General features: G+C 45.5%; 1 protein-coding gene and 1 long non-coding RNA gene across 3 annotated transcripts in view; both read left to right on the forward strand.

Annotated features, from left to right (window-relative positions):
* LOC126234816 (uncharacterized) overlaps positions 1-12,418 on the forward strand; it is a 173,932-nt gene extending 161,514 nt beyond the window's left edge. For both annotated transcript variants that reach the window (XR_007544781.1, XR_007544780.1), the window contains exon 3: positions 12,260-12,418. This is a non-coding gene — a long non-coding RNA (uncharacterized LOC126234816). The remainder of the gene's footprint in view (positions 1-12,259) is intronic.
* Positions 12,419-12,515: 97 nt separating this feature from the next.
* LOC126234815 (uncharacterized) overlaps positions 12,516-13,556 on the forward strand; it is a 37,699-nt gene continuing 36,658 nt past the window's right edge. Inside the window, exon 1 of the mRNA XM_049943562.1 lies at positions 12,516-13,346. Within this exon, the coding sequence (XP_049799519.1) occupies positions 12,605-13,346 (742 nt within the window). The 5' untranslated portion in view covers positions 12,516-12,604. The remainder of the gene's footprint in view (positions 13,347-13,556) is intronic.

The raw sequence follows: 13,556 nt of genomic DNA on the forward strand, positions 1-13,556 counted from the left end.
TCCGATCTGAACTCAATTTTCGAATTTGTAATGGTTAAGGTAAGCTCTGTCAGTTTCATTAAATCTGGGTGGATTTTTGACACTGTGCCGTAGGATAGTACAGTTGGACGGTCTCTCTGTTGGTTTTACAAACGAAGCATAGCCAAAGGGATAGCCAAAACATTTATCTCTACCTTTCTATCACCAACAGAAACCGTGGAATGTGTCGCGGAAAATATCGATTTTATGCGCGGCGTTTTGGAAGTTACGACGTAGCGCACGCTGTCGCATGCCTACCGACTACAACGCACAAATAATTTTTTAAATAAAGAAAAATACACTACTGGCCATTAAAATTGCTACACCACGAAGATGACGTGCTACAGACGCCAAATTTAACCAACAGGAAGAAGACCCTGCGATATGCAAATGATTAGCTTTTCAGAGCATTCACACAGGGTTGGAGCCGGTGGCGACACCTACAACGTGTTGACATGAGGAAAGTTTCCAACCAATTTCTCATACACAAACAGCAGTTGACCGGCGTTGCCTGCTGAAACGTTGTTGTGATGCCTCGTCTAAAGGAGAAATGCGTACCATCACGTTTCCGACTTTTCCGACGTTTCCGACCGCTATTTCGGTTTATCGTATTGCAACATTGCTGCTCGCGTTGGTCGAGATCCAATGACTGTTAACAGAATATGGAATCGGTGGGTTCAGGAGGGTAATACGGAACGCCGTGCTGCATCGCAACGGCCTCGTATCACTAGCAGTCGAGATGACAGACATCTTATCCGCATGGCTGTAACGGATCGTGCAGCCACGTCTCGATCCCTGAGACAGCAGATGGGGACGTTTGCAAGACAACAACCATCTGCACCAACAGTTCGACGACGTTTGCAGCAGCATGGACTATCAGCTCGGAGACCACGGCTGCGGTCACCCTTGACGCTGCATCACAGACAGGAGCGCCTGCGATGGTGTACTCAAGGACGAATCTGGGTGCACGAAAGGCAAAACGTCACTTTTTCTGACGAATACAGGTTCTGTGTACAGCATCATGATGGTTGCATCCGTGTTTGGCGACACAGCAGCGAACGCACATTTGAAGCGTGTATTCGTCATCGGCATACTGGCGTATCACCCGGCGTGATGGTATGGGGTGCCATTGGTTACACGTCTCGGTCACCTCTTGTTCGCATTCACGGCACTTTGAACAGTGGACGTTACATTTCAGATGTGTTACGACCCGTGGCTCTACCCTTCATTCGATCCCTGCGAGACTCTACAATTCAGCAGGATAAAGCACGACCGCATGTTGCAGGTCCTGTACGGGTCTTTCTGGATACAGAAAATGGTGACTGCTGCTCTGGCCAGCACATTCTGCAGATCTCCCACCAACTGAAAACGTCTGGTCAATGGTGGCCGAGCAACTGGCTGGTCACAATACGCCAGTCACTACTCTCGATGAACTGTGGTATCGTATTGAAGCTGCATGGGCAGCTGTACCTGTACACGCCATCCAAGCTCTGTTTGACTGAATGCCCAGGCGTATCAAGGCCGTTATTACGGCCTGAGGTGGTTGTTCTGGGTACTGATTTCTCAGGATCTATGCACCAAAATTGCGTGAAAATATAATCACATATCAGTTCTAGTATAGTATATTTGTCCAATGAATACCCGTTTATCATCTGCATTTCTTCTTGGTGTATCAATTTTAATGGCCAGTAGTGTATTTCGTGCTTAGCGTCACAATAAGTCAGCAGCACAAAATTGTGTTTTGCATGTTCCCAGGCCATGAAATGTCAGTGCAATAGAATTTTATAAAATCGATAAATGTGTAGGGCGCCTTTGACTGCTCCTACGAACTTGCGTAATCCAGGAGTCAAGACATCACAAACTTGCGTATATTGCAGTTCAAAAATGGCTCTGTGCACTATGGGACTCAACTGCTGAGGTCATTAGTTCCCTAGAACTTAGAACTAGTTAAACCTAACTAAGCTAAGGACATGACAAACATCCATGCCCGAGGCAGGATTCGAACCTGCGACCGTAGCGGTCTTGCGGTTCCAGACTGCAGCGCCTTTAACCGCACGGCCACTTCGGCCGGCCGTATATTGCAGTGGTCTGCGTCAGCCGTTCTTTCTGCTTCAAAACTGACGATGTGCGATTCATAATTTTTTACTGGATTGCTAGTATTGAACTGAACTTTTTAAGTGAAACTTCCGTATCCAGCACTGAAACTGTTGAGTGTAAGCCGACAACGTTCAAGAGTAATACACCTTGGACGAGTAGGTGCCCAGCAAAGTTGTAATGGATGACAAAGACACACCGAATTTCGACAGCCGTGTTGCACAGCTGCTCCGAGAGCAAAGAGAAAAAAATGTTCAAATGTGTGTGAAATCTTATGGGAACAACTGTTAAGGTCATCAGTCCCTAACCTTACACAATACTTAACCTAAATTATCCTAAGGACAAACACACACATCCATGCCCGAGGGAGGACTCGAACCTCCACCTGGACCAGCCGGAGCAAAGAGATCTTCGCTACAAATTTAAACACAGCCAGAGCCTGACATACAAACAGAAACTGAACGAAGTCAAATTAACATGAAGAGAACCATGCGTGAAGAGTTCAACGAATTAGAGAGTAAAATTCTGTCAATTGGTCTGACAGAAAATCCTAAGAAGTTTTGGTCTTATGTTAATTCAGTTAACGGATCGAAGCTACCTGCCCAGACACTCCGTATCCACAATGACATCGAAATGGAAGATTACACACAGAATGCTAAAATATTAAACTTCTTTTACCAAAGCCTTTTCACGTGGTTGGTCCTCTAAATTGTCGCATCAACATCAGAATGAGAGATATCTAAATGAGTAACAACGGTGAAGTTAAGCAAATGGCTATACTTGAACTAATTAATCCTCTTAGTCCTAGTGTCACAGCACGTATAACAGCCCTTCGGCAACACTTCAAAGCCTAAAACAGATACCCATACTTACAATTTTTCTACTGTTTGTAAGGTTTCAATCACTGGATGTCCCTGGAAACGAGCAATAGACTTGCTAACAGGTACCTGAATAACTCAGGTATGTTATCCTCCGAATTTTGCTCACTTCATACTTTTAAGCATTTTCCTCCTTGTTTCCTGTAATATCGTCAAAGGTGTCTCACTGAGTAGTCCAGAAAGCTCTTACAGTCTACGTCTCTGACTAGTCCATCGGCGGCTGTGTCGAATCTTTTCATAGGGATAGGCGTTTTAGGGAATCGGGGACGAAGCATGTAACAGTATCCCCACAAACATCACAAAACTTCGTACCTATTCTTCTCCACGTGCTATCCTTCGTGACGAGAATCCTAGTTCATCTATGTATAACTCACGTTCAGCAAGTTAGTTTCCTCACCTCCCGCCACCCATATTATCCTTGTAGCCTATGACGCCTTATCATTATGTTGTGAGACAAGCAGACAACTTCGGGATGAAGAGCTTAACATGAACTATTTACAAGAACAAATCAGTCATAAATTCACTACAGACGTATTTGTGGTCACAGTGTCCGAAGAACTATCGCTTGGACTCTATACGTAACTAGCTGTGAGAGACCCGCCCAGCGAATCGTAATTCATGAGCTCTGCAGTACTATTAATATATTTAGTTAACCACAGAGACTCTACCAGCTACAGCCTGTGCCACCTAATTCAATTCCATGATGCCTTCTAACACTTTTTTCCCGTAGTAATTCCCTGATACACTATACGTTCCCGCATTGTGCCTTAAACTGGTTCTGATAGTTCTGCTTGATGATAAGACAAAGAAGAACTCGAACCATAAGATGCTGTTGTAACACTAATCTACTTTTATCCCGTCAGCTGTTCATCACGGCTTTCAACTATTTCACTAGAGAATAGAACCACCGATCAATGCTGAAGCAGTGCGGCACAGAAACAGAAAGGAAGAGAAATGTTCTGTACAAGACTGAGGCACGCCATGGATATCATATCACAAATCTACTAGCGAACGCTCCTAAAGTACTCCTAAATTTATAACTTACTTGACAACACTGCTTTTTATAAATTACGCTTACATTATTCTACCATTACAGCACTATTCTAATCTTCTCTGGGGTACCCACAGCCTTCACAGTCTCAACTAAACTTTCTCCTTACACTGTCTGGCGTAGCGCCCGCTTTGCTAGCGTCCCCAACATACCATGTCATGTGACTTGGTGCATGGTGCCACACGATGTAGTAGGTTACACAATGTGCAAACACGATGTAGTAGGTTACACAATGTGCAAACAACCGATTTCATTGGTTTATTCTTTGGCCCCTGCCAAGTACCACAACAGAAACTGTACCTAACATAATGAAATAAATAGGACAGAGAGGAAAGGACAGACACAGATCCAGGAACAATACACCAAACCACTCAACAAGCTGTTATGAACTGGATATACAGCTACTTACTGGATTGTTGACAGTCATAGCACTTTTGAAAATCTTGCTTCTGGCTCCAAAACTATAGTGGCCTGGTGTGCAAGGAAGGGTTGGTTGAAGAACCATTCTCAGGGTTTGACAGGATGTCATACAACACTCCCACCGCTGTTGTGGGTTCAGTGGGTTGGAATGGTCCATAGGAGTCCATCAGAGGCTGCAGCAACACAGAAGGGGTCCTTGAAAACTCATTGTTTCAACACGCTTAGCAGCCACAGGTGTGCACCCTCGTCTTGTGGTACAGAATGGCGTCGATCCACACCATCCATGTTCCATGGCGTGGTCAAGTGCCACTCTTGTGGACCTCGCGCAGCAATCTTTGTCATCAAGACATCAATGGCTGCCAACCACAGAGCAACCTCGCGTGCTAAAGCTTCCCGGCAGGTAGCCGAGCTACATCAGGAGCTGCATACCACTCCCTGGTCTACCATCTGTTTGGCGGCAGGTGGTTCTGGCGGGCGCACCAGTGTCTTGATGGCATGGAGGGACTTAGTTCGACGCTCGGCCCATTCGGAGGTAGCTGAACCATCTGGCAGTCGGTTGTGTCAGCGACCCGAATGTTGAAGCCGACACTGTGATGAACGGCGACTTGCTGACCCGCCTATTCAATAGATGATCTGCTTGGCTGGATGGCCAGGATTTATACCTGTCAAAGCGGGTTTTTTGTGATATTGTTGCGACAAATGTCATGTACGCTGCTTGTCGAAGCTCCCACGGTTTCGGTAACTAGGTGGCCATTGGCTCTCAGGTTGACAGCGGCACCCAGGTAGTAATTTGACGTAATGCGAATACTGCAAATTGCCCTCATTAAGCAGTCAAGCCGACAAGACTAGGGTTGTTCCTTTGCAGGTGCAAGGTGGCAAGTGCGCCGACAACTCAATGTGGTGTTTGACCTGCAGCGTGTGAGACGTGTAGTTTTGGACAGAGGTGGTTCCGTTATATCAGCAGTTCAAATCGCGTATGAAACCGACTGACACTGACAATGTGTGACAGTCATCTCTTGTCCATGTAACTAAGGAACTTTTCACCACTACTTTTCTTCCGCCGTGTTGCATGACTGCGAGTTGCACAACACTCCTTGTAAATAAATTGTACATTTTATGGTGATACAGCAACAAATTAGGAAACTTCGATCACAATATGATCATACACATTTGCAAATAGAACAGCTGTTTTCTGCCGTCACCACGTCGCCCAATCTTACTGTGCTGATTCCATACATTAGACAGCTACATACCTACAGCCTCATTGCCATCATTTCGTCAGCTCCAGAGGCCACATGCCTGCCTGATTCCCTATACACACAATCTGCGGCGATCCACAGTTCCCGACTTTCTCAGGACCAAATTTTTACTATTTTTTTTACATGTTAGGCGATGCTTTTTCAACGGTTTATACCCTGGCAAAAAATTTACACCCTTTTAGAGGTTACGAGCTCACTTTATCGTTACAACAGTGCTTACGTAGGACATAAAATGATTAGATTACAGATCAATAGCACAAGCGGTTCTGAGGTACTATGTATCGACTGATGCTGAAACTCCCATATTAGTACGTGGTGTAGCCTGCAAGGGCAGCAAAGCAGGGGCTGACAGACAGCGAATACTGTCCTGAGATATACCACCGCTGCTCGATCTTTTCGCGTAGTTCTGTAAGAGTTGTTGGTTGACGAGTGGCTTTCCGGTGCATCATATCCCACACTCGACTGGAGACAAGTTCGGAGGTTACACTGGCAAGAGAAGCTGCTCCACGTCTGAAGAGCATGTTGTGTTTCACAGGCAACGTGTGGGCGTGCATTATCCTGCTGGAACAACACTTCATCATCCTGTTGCAAGAACGGCAAAACAGCGGGTCTTACAACATTCTGCACATACCGAGAGCTGGTTACAGTCCCCCCCAGAAACAACAAAGGTGAACGAGTAAGGCCAGTACGTCTTGGACAAATGCACTCGATGAGACAGTGCTCTTCATGTGTACGTCATACTCGAAAACGACCATCGCTTGCGTGCAAGCATAATCGGCTTTCATCACAGAAGACCACAGCGCGCCATTACATCTTCCAATTAATCCTCTGATAGCACAAGTCGAGCCGTGTACCTCCATACTATGGCGTGCGTGGAAGACGGACTGGAAGTGTACATGCCAATAGTGCCACTGCTGATAACTGGTTCGCAACAGTTCGTGTTGACACGCCTGGGCTCACAAGCACGCTCACCTGTGCCGTGGTAGCTATGCGATATGCCACGGGTGCCCCTATTGTACGACGATCTTGGTGGGCGTTTGTGATGCGTGGACGTCCACTACCTCGTCTGAGGGTGTGAGAATGTCCACGTGAACGCTGATACCAGCATCGCTGCACAACTGACGCAGCACGTCCAAGCTGTGCGGCAATTTTCCGAAATGACGATTCCGCCACTCCGAAAGCCACAATTTGACCCCTTTCAAACTCGCTCTGTTGGTTGTAGAAAGCACGAGAGCATCTCTGTGGCATGGTTTATGCTTGCTTCACATGTCTGCACCACACCGAACACTTTGGCTGTGAGCGTTCCCTATCGAAGGGTAGACGCAGATGGCACTCTTGTAGCTACCCCCCTGGCAGCATACACCTTCATCGGAACAAAATCGACGTCGTCTTTCTAGGTGTACCAGTTTTTCCCGGCAGTATACATTAGGTATTTCTTCTGAAGTATTGTTGCGAACTGGGTGATTCACTTTTTGAATCTCTGTGCATTTGAGACAGTTTCGTGGATGGTAAAGAAAAACGATTTTCGACGAGTATGACATTATTTTTTAAGTGCATTCCAACGTTGTTTTCAAAGTTGTTTTATATCTGAACTGGTTTGAAGGACCAAATGAGCCGTAATTTCATCATCAAAGACATTTGAAAAGAGGCGTATGATTTTTTACGTGTTAGGGGTCTGGTGAGGAGCACGAGGGCTGTGTACAAATTCCAAAAGACGACGGGATGTCAGCAATGTTCCAGACTCGCAACATACGAAGGACGGGAGATCTCGAAGTCTGTCCATTTTCAGGTGACTGGGCTGAGATTTCATGGCCCCTTCAGTTAGCCGACGATTGGAAAGGAAAACCTGAAAGACGCCAATCGTGGTTGACAAGCGTTTTGGGTGTCGCTATGAGCTGCATCGGATGGGATGGGATGCAGTGACTTCGCTTTCCATGAACTCAGATGCTCACATTAATCTGTCGCACAATCAAATAAAGATATGAATGGGATGGCCCTAGTAAATAAGTCCTGACTATTGATTCTTCAAAAAACACTGAATATTCAACAACTGGAAAGAGGTTCGTGTAACTACTTGCATGAAATATCAGTCCAAATTGGCCTCATTTTGTTACAAGAATCCCTGTGATCCCATACATGGACGTGACCAAAAAAATAGGGCATTATCGTGATCGATGAAAGTCAGAGAAAGGAAAACTGCAAATTGTAAATGTAGAACAATGATAAACTAATGACAGGTTGATTCTTGGCGAAGTCCACGACGGTTAGGTGAAAGGGAAATCTTTGTCTTCTCACAAGTCATTCACGAGAAGACATCACCGCGAATGAGTGTGTCCAGTTATCGCTCTGACCGTGCCAGAAAGGCGTACGGAAATCACATGCATATAATATAAATTAACTGTCATTGATTGGTGTTAGATAGGCTCACCAGCTCTACGTCGTACATGGAAACGGCCATCACTTGCGCGCAGACAAAACCTGCTTTCGTCGTTGAAGACCATGGTGCGCCATTCCACCTTCCAAGTGATCCTCTGATGGCACTAGTCGAGCTGTGGCATGAGTGGAAGGCGGCCTAGAGGTCAGGTAATAACCGGTTTGTAACGGTTTGTGCTGACACACCTGTGCTCACAAGCTCTCTTACCTGTGCTGTAGTAGCTGCGCGAACTGCCACTGCTGTCCTTACAATACGACGGTTCTGGTGGACGGCTGCGCTGCGTAGACGTCCAGAACCTCGTCTGCGGGTGTGAGAGTGTTCACGTGACCACCGACACCAGCATCGCTGCACAACTGACGCAGCTCGCCCCACTTGTGCGACATTTCTCCGAAAGGACCGTCCCGCCACTAGTAAGGTCACAGTTTGATTCCTTTCAAACTTGGCTGTAGGAAGCATGAGTGCGTCTACGAGGCATGGCTGCCTGCTTGGTTAGCATGTTTGTATCACATTGAGCCTTCTGGCTGTGAGCACTCCCTATTAAAGGGTAGACACAGGTGCTACGTTATCTGCTGGCGGACGACGTTGAAACCATTATCAGTACATGTACAATACCCAGGTGGCAAATGCTGTCATCGGATCAAAATCGACATCGCCTTTTCAGGTGTACTAATTTTTCCCTGGATAATTTAGTATATTGGGGAGCCTTGTTATGGTAGTCACACGGGTTGGTTGTCTCATAGTTGATAACGCTGCCACCAAACGTCGCACTGCGGTGGAACTACTTAATTAAGAGTGGCAACTCTTTCTGCATCTGTTGCGTGAAATTTCAGTTGTTTTCATCGAGTAAGTGAGCAGCTTTCCATATTTTTCTGTTAGCAGTTCTTAGCATTATTATCGTTCTATTTAACCACAGACCTGATGACTGGATTCTACAGCCATGTTGAAACGTCCCCTTAGAAAAAATTTATAAATGGCAGTGCTGGAAGACCTCTACGTTATTTGACTTTCAAACAGCTGATCAAAACTGAACGTAATCAGACATTTCTCTCTTATTCTGATCAACACTAAACTGACACACAATATTTTTAGCGCAACGCAATTTGCCTTTCAATAATCCCTGCAAAAGAATGGCCCTGACTAACAATAACCTATACCTTTTATGAATCACTTACCTCATAAAAATCTTCGTTACTCGAACTACTGCAATACAGCGAGCGCCAATACTGCCAACTAAATAAAAGATTCTAACTACTGCAGGCACTAACTTCTGATAGGCATAGTTAGAAAATGAAAGATTTTGATGGAGAACAAACAATGTATTTACCAAAATAGTGTTCAAAAGTCATAATATATTTCTGACGGACACACGTCCAGATCATCCGCTCTCAAAACTCTGCCATCTCTCTCCCCCACATCCACCAATGCTGGCGGCTCACCTCTAACTGCGAAACGTTGCGCGCTGGTCACATCTAGCTGCCCAGCACTACAGTAGCAAATATGCCAACAATGCAAACCAGCCACAGACTGCACAGCACAGTCAGTGATTTTCATACAGACCGCTACGTGGCATTACCAACATAAAAACCTAAACAGCCTACTTACAATGTAGCGTATAATTCAATATATTATGTGCGGTCTTCGGGTTTGTCTGTCACACAACAACCAGAGATGGCTGTCACGCGGGGTGAAATCCCCGTGAAAGTATTTAGGTTTCAAATTCTGATACCAACCCATCTTTCTGGTGTTTTCTGTATCAAGATGCCTAGAAGTTTTGGAAGGATAAAAGTCGCAGACACTTTGCTGAAAACGGCTCGAATGGTTAAATAAATCTGCGTCCAGTGTTCCAAATGATTACAATAAACATTACCCGACAACCTTCGTTATGGCTCGTTGCTGTTCATGAAGAGACACAAAGATTTGTCAATTAGGACTCCTGAAGCTATCAGCTTAGCCCGGGCTGCTTCTGGCTTCAATAAAACTAACGTTGGCGCCTTTTTCGATAACCTGGCTACTGTTATGAAACGATACAATTTTCAATCGAAAGATATTTGAAAAATCGACGAGACTGGCATTACAACAGCCAAATCTAATGTTTCAGGCAAGTGGGATGGATAACATCTGGAGAATGAAGTAGCCTACTTACTTTAGCTGATTTGGCAGAATATGTCAAAGCTGGGTCTATTGCATATTTCGGTCTCAGTCCAAAAGAAGGGCGAAAATTGTGTTATGAATTAGCTATTTACAGTGGGCTAGAAGAACTTTCGAAATAGACAAACTCGACAAGCTAGGGCCGACTGGTTTTCTGAGTTCATGAAGAGACACAAAGATCTGTCAATTAGGACTCCTAACGTTATCAGCCAGAACTACGGTTCCATCATTCTTAATTTTTCGCCGGGTGTATTTCAAAGAACATTTTATTTGTGATGGACCGTGGGCTACCGTGAAGCGAATAACGCTTCTGGAGGGATGATGGAAGAACATTTCTGCGAATTTTTTAAACACTTTGTTTGTAATGCTAAGTGCTATAAACATTGTCCGTGTCTTCCTTTGCTTCATAATCATAGTTCTCATCAGTCGATTAATGAGCTTATCTATACCAAAGACAACAGCATTGTTTTATTGCCATTTCTTCCTCACTGTTCCCACCAGAACGGAGAGTATACGAAACATTGAACAAATACGTGAATACAGCAAATGATTCGTGTATGTTAAATCACCCAGGTTCCACGATGACAATATATGACTTTCCAGGAATAGCGACTCCTGCATGACCTGTTGCCTTTACACCATCCAGTCAGGATTCAAGGCTTGTTTGCCTTTTCAATACAGACATTTTTGGCAACCACGAATTTGTTCCCAGTTTCGTATCAAATCGATCATATCCTGAGGGGCCTCCTACTGCTCTAAGTGCTGACACGGTAGAAGAAGGAGAAAATCAAATTAAAACACTGGAGGCCTCCACGAACCAAATTAATTACACAGGAAAACTGTGAGTTGCAGCGTTCACGCAGTGGCTTGGAGAACGCTCAGTCTAGGCCTACTAATGTTTCTCCGAAAGACATCATACCTTTCCCTAAGGCTGGAGAAAGAAAACAACGAAGGAAGACAATAACCGAAAGAGATGTTCCGCTGTCCTCACGGACAATCATGTGTAAGAGGAACGCGAAAGCGGAAAAAAAGCAAAGTTCCACAGATGTCAGGAAGCGTCTTTTCCAAGCTGAAAAAATAAAACTAAAAAGCAGAAACAAGAAAAGAAAGCTCAAAGCAGTAACAGTGAAGGAGATGACTTTTTTTTGTATTGTATGTCTTAATTCATTTGCCAATAGCAGATCCAAGGAAAATGTGGGTACGATGTACAGATGACAAGAATGCACACATGAGAAATTTACGTGCGGAGGTGCCCATTTTATTTGTCAGAATTGCCAGACTGACTTTTCAGATTGTACAGTTTCAATTATTTTTATTTTAGGGCTGTTATTAATCGACAGGTTTCAATGTAGGCTATTGTTGTGGGCCTCTGATATTAGCTTTTGAGTAATTTTTCCTTGCGTATACTGAATTGTTGAACTTTTTGTGTACAATCGTCAGAATTATTTTCTTTCTGTTTATGTTATTAGTGTTAAATACAATAGCTGTATTGCAACCTGTGGCCTGAAGTAATTTGTATGAATACAGGAAGGATTTTGTTTCTTTAAACCCCTGCAATTTTCACGTAACATTAACACGTGACAAGCATCTCTGATCCCTGTGACAACCATCCAAGTCCTGGGGACAGTAGTCATAAACACTGCATGATCGAAAAGGCAATGGTAATTTCATCACAATTATTATGAAGCCATAAATTATTTTTATAAACATTCTAAATAAATATATACTACAAGTTCGTTAAATAAAAGTGCGAATATTTAAGGTGGCGACCGCGTAAAAAATTGAAACAAAAAAATTTGACTGCTACACCCAGTCTCCCCTTCTTCCATCGAAACAGACCACTTTTTCTTTGAACATGCAGAAGTTCAAATCTCTGCCTTATTCACTATGACTGTTAAAATTTTTTACTCTTACGTTTTCCACGACTTCGTCCTCAACACCGGAATAAATTTTGCAGAGCTGTGTGCGTGGCATGGAGCTGGACAGCAGGCCAGAGAGCGGAGGGAGCGCGATGCCCAGAAGAGCCCCGCCTGCCGCGACCACTGACCTGGAGTGCGTGCTGCGGCCGCTCGTGGCGCTGTCGTCGCTGCTGGGGGTGCCGCCCTGCCGCCCCCGGCGCCGCCCCCTCGCGGCCGCTTCGCGCGCCTACAGCCTGCTGGTGGCGGCCGGCGTCGCCCTCCTGGGGTACGAGGCCGCCGTGAGGAGCACGCGCGGCTACCACGTGGACTGCTACAGCTACTACGTGCCGCACATCTTCACGCGCGCCGTCGTCACGGCCGGCGCCTGCGCTTCCGTGCTGGCCATGTCGCTGGCTCCCGGGGACTGGCTGGCCAACTTCGCGGCGGAGCTCCGTCGGGTCGACGACCTCCTGGACCTCGACCGGTCGGCAGCCAACCGCGCCACCGCGCTGTACGCTTCCGCCTCGTTCGCGCTCCTGCTGCTTCCTTACCTGGGAAGTATAGTGTGGGACGTGTTATCTGACAGCGACTTCAACGCCATGACAGTAGCCGTCATCATAGTGATCATCGTGGCGTATGAACAGTTTTTCATTCTCGGTCTGGTCATTAGGTACCGACTGCGTATGCTCACCAAAGCTGTCGAGCTCTCGTTCCGCAGTGAACTGGAGACCTTCAGCGTGCTGGACAGAACGAAGGTCAGTGGCCGACGACACTTCTCAGTTTCAAGGCCGAATTCTCTGAAGCAACAAACTACGTCGTCTCCGTCTTGTGAACACCTGTTAATGATAAAAATAGCTCACATGAAACTGAGGAAACTGGCGAGCTCTTTGAATGACAAGTACGCTGTGCCCATAACGGCAATGACAGTGCAGGCATTCGTAATGAGTGTGCAGGTCATTTTCAGCATTCTGGTGATCCTCCTGGATGAGGATAAACACAATGACAAGGAAATCTTCGCAGGTGTATCATACTTGGTAATGAACATAATTAGCATGTACAGTCTCACCTGCTGCTGTGAGTCTATTGCTTCACAAGCGAGAGGAACGGTGGAGCTGACTGAACATTTGATTCTGGCGAACGAAACAGGTGAGTCCACAATATTTATTCCAAACTAGCCAATTACCTGGCGTTGCTCGCTATTTCCTTCAATTAATCGTACATCATCTCCTTCCCACACTCTCCTTCTCATCACATCGCTATGGGTGATCAGACATCAGGGCTGTCACCAATAACCACAGTAATACCAAAAACTACGGACTCGAGACTAATGTCGGCATTTTTCGAACGTTTTGTGTC

This window comes from Schistocerca nitens, chromosome 2, assembly GCF_023898315.1.
Source record: "Schistocerca nitens isolate TAMUIC-IGC-003100 chromosome 2, iqSchNite1.1, whole genome shotgun sequence".
Classification (NCBI taxonomy): Eukaryota; Metazoa; Arthropoda; class Insecta; order Orthoptera; family Acrididae; genus Schistocerca; species Schistocerca nitens.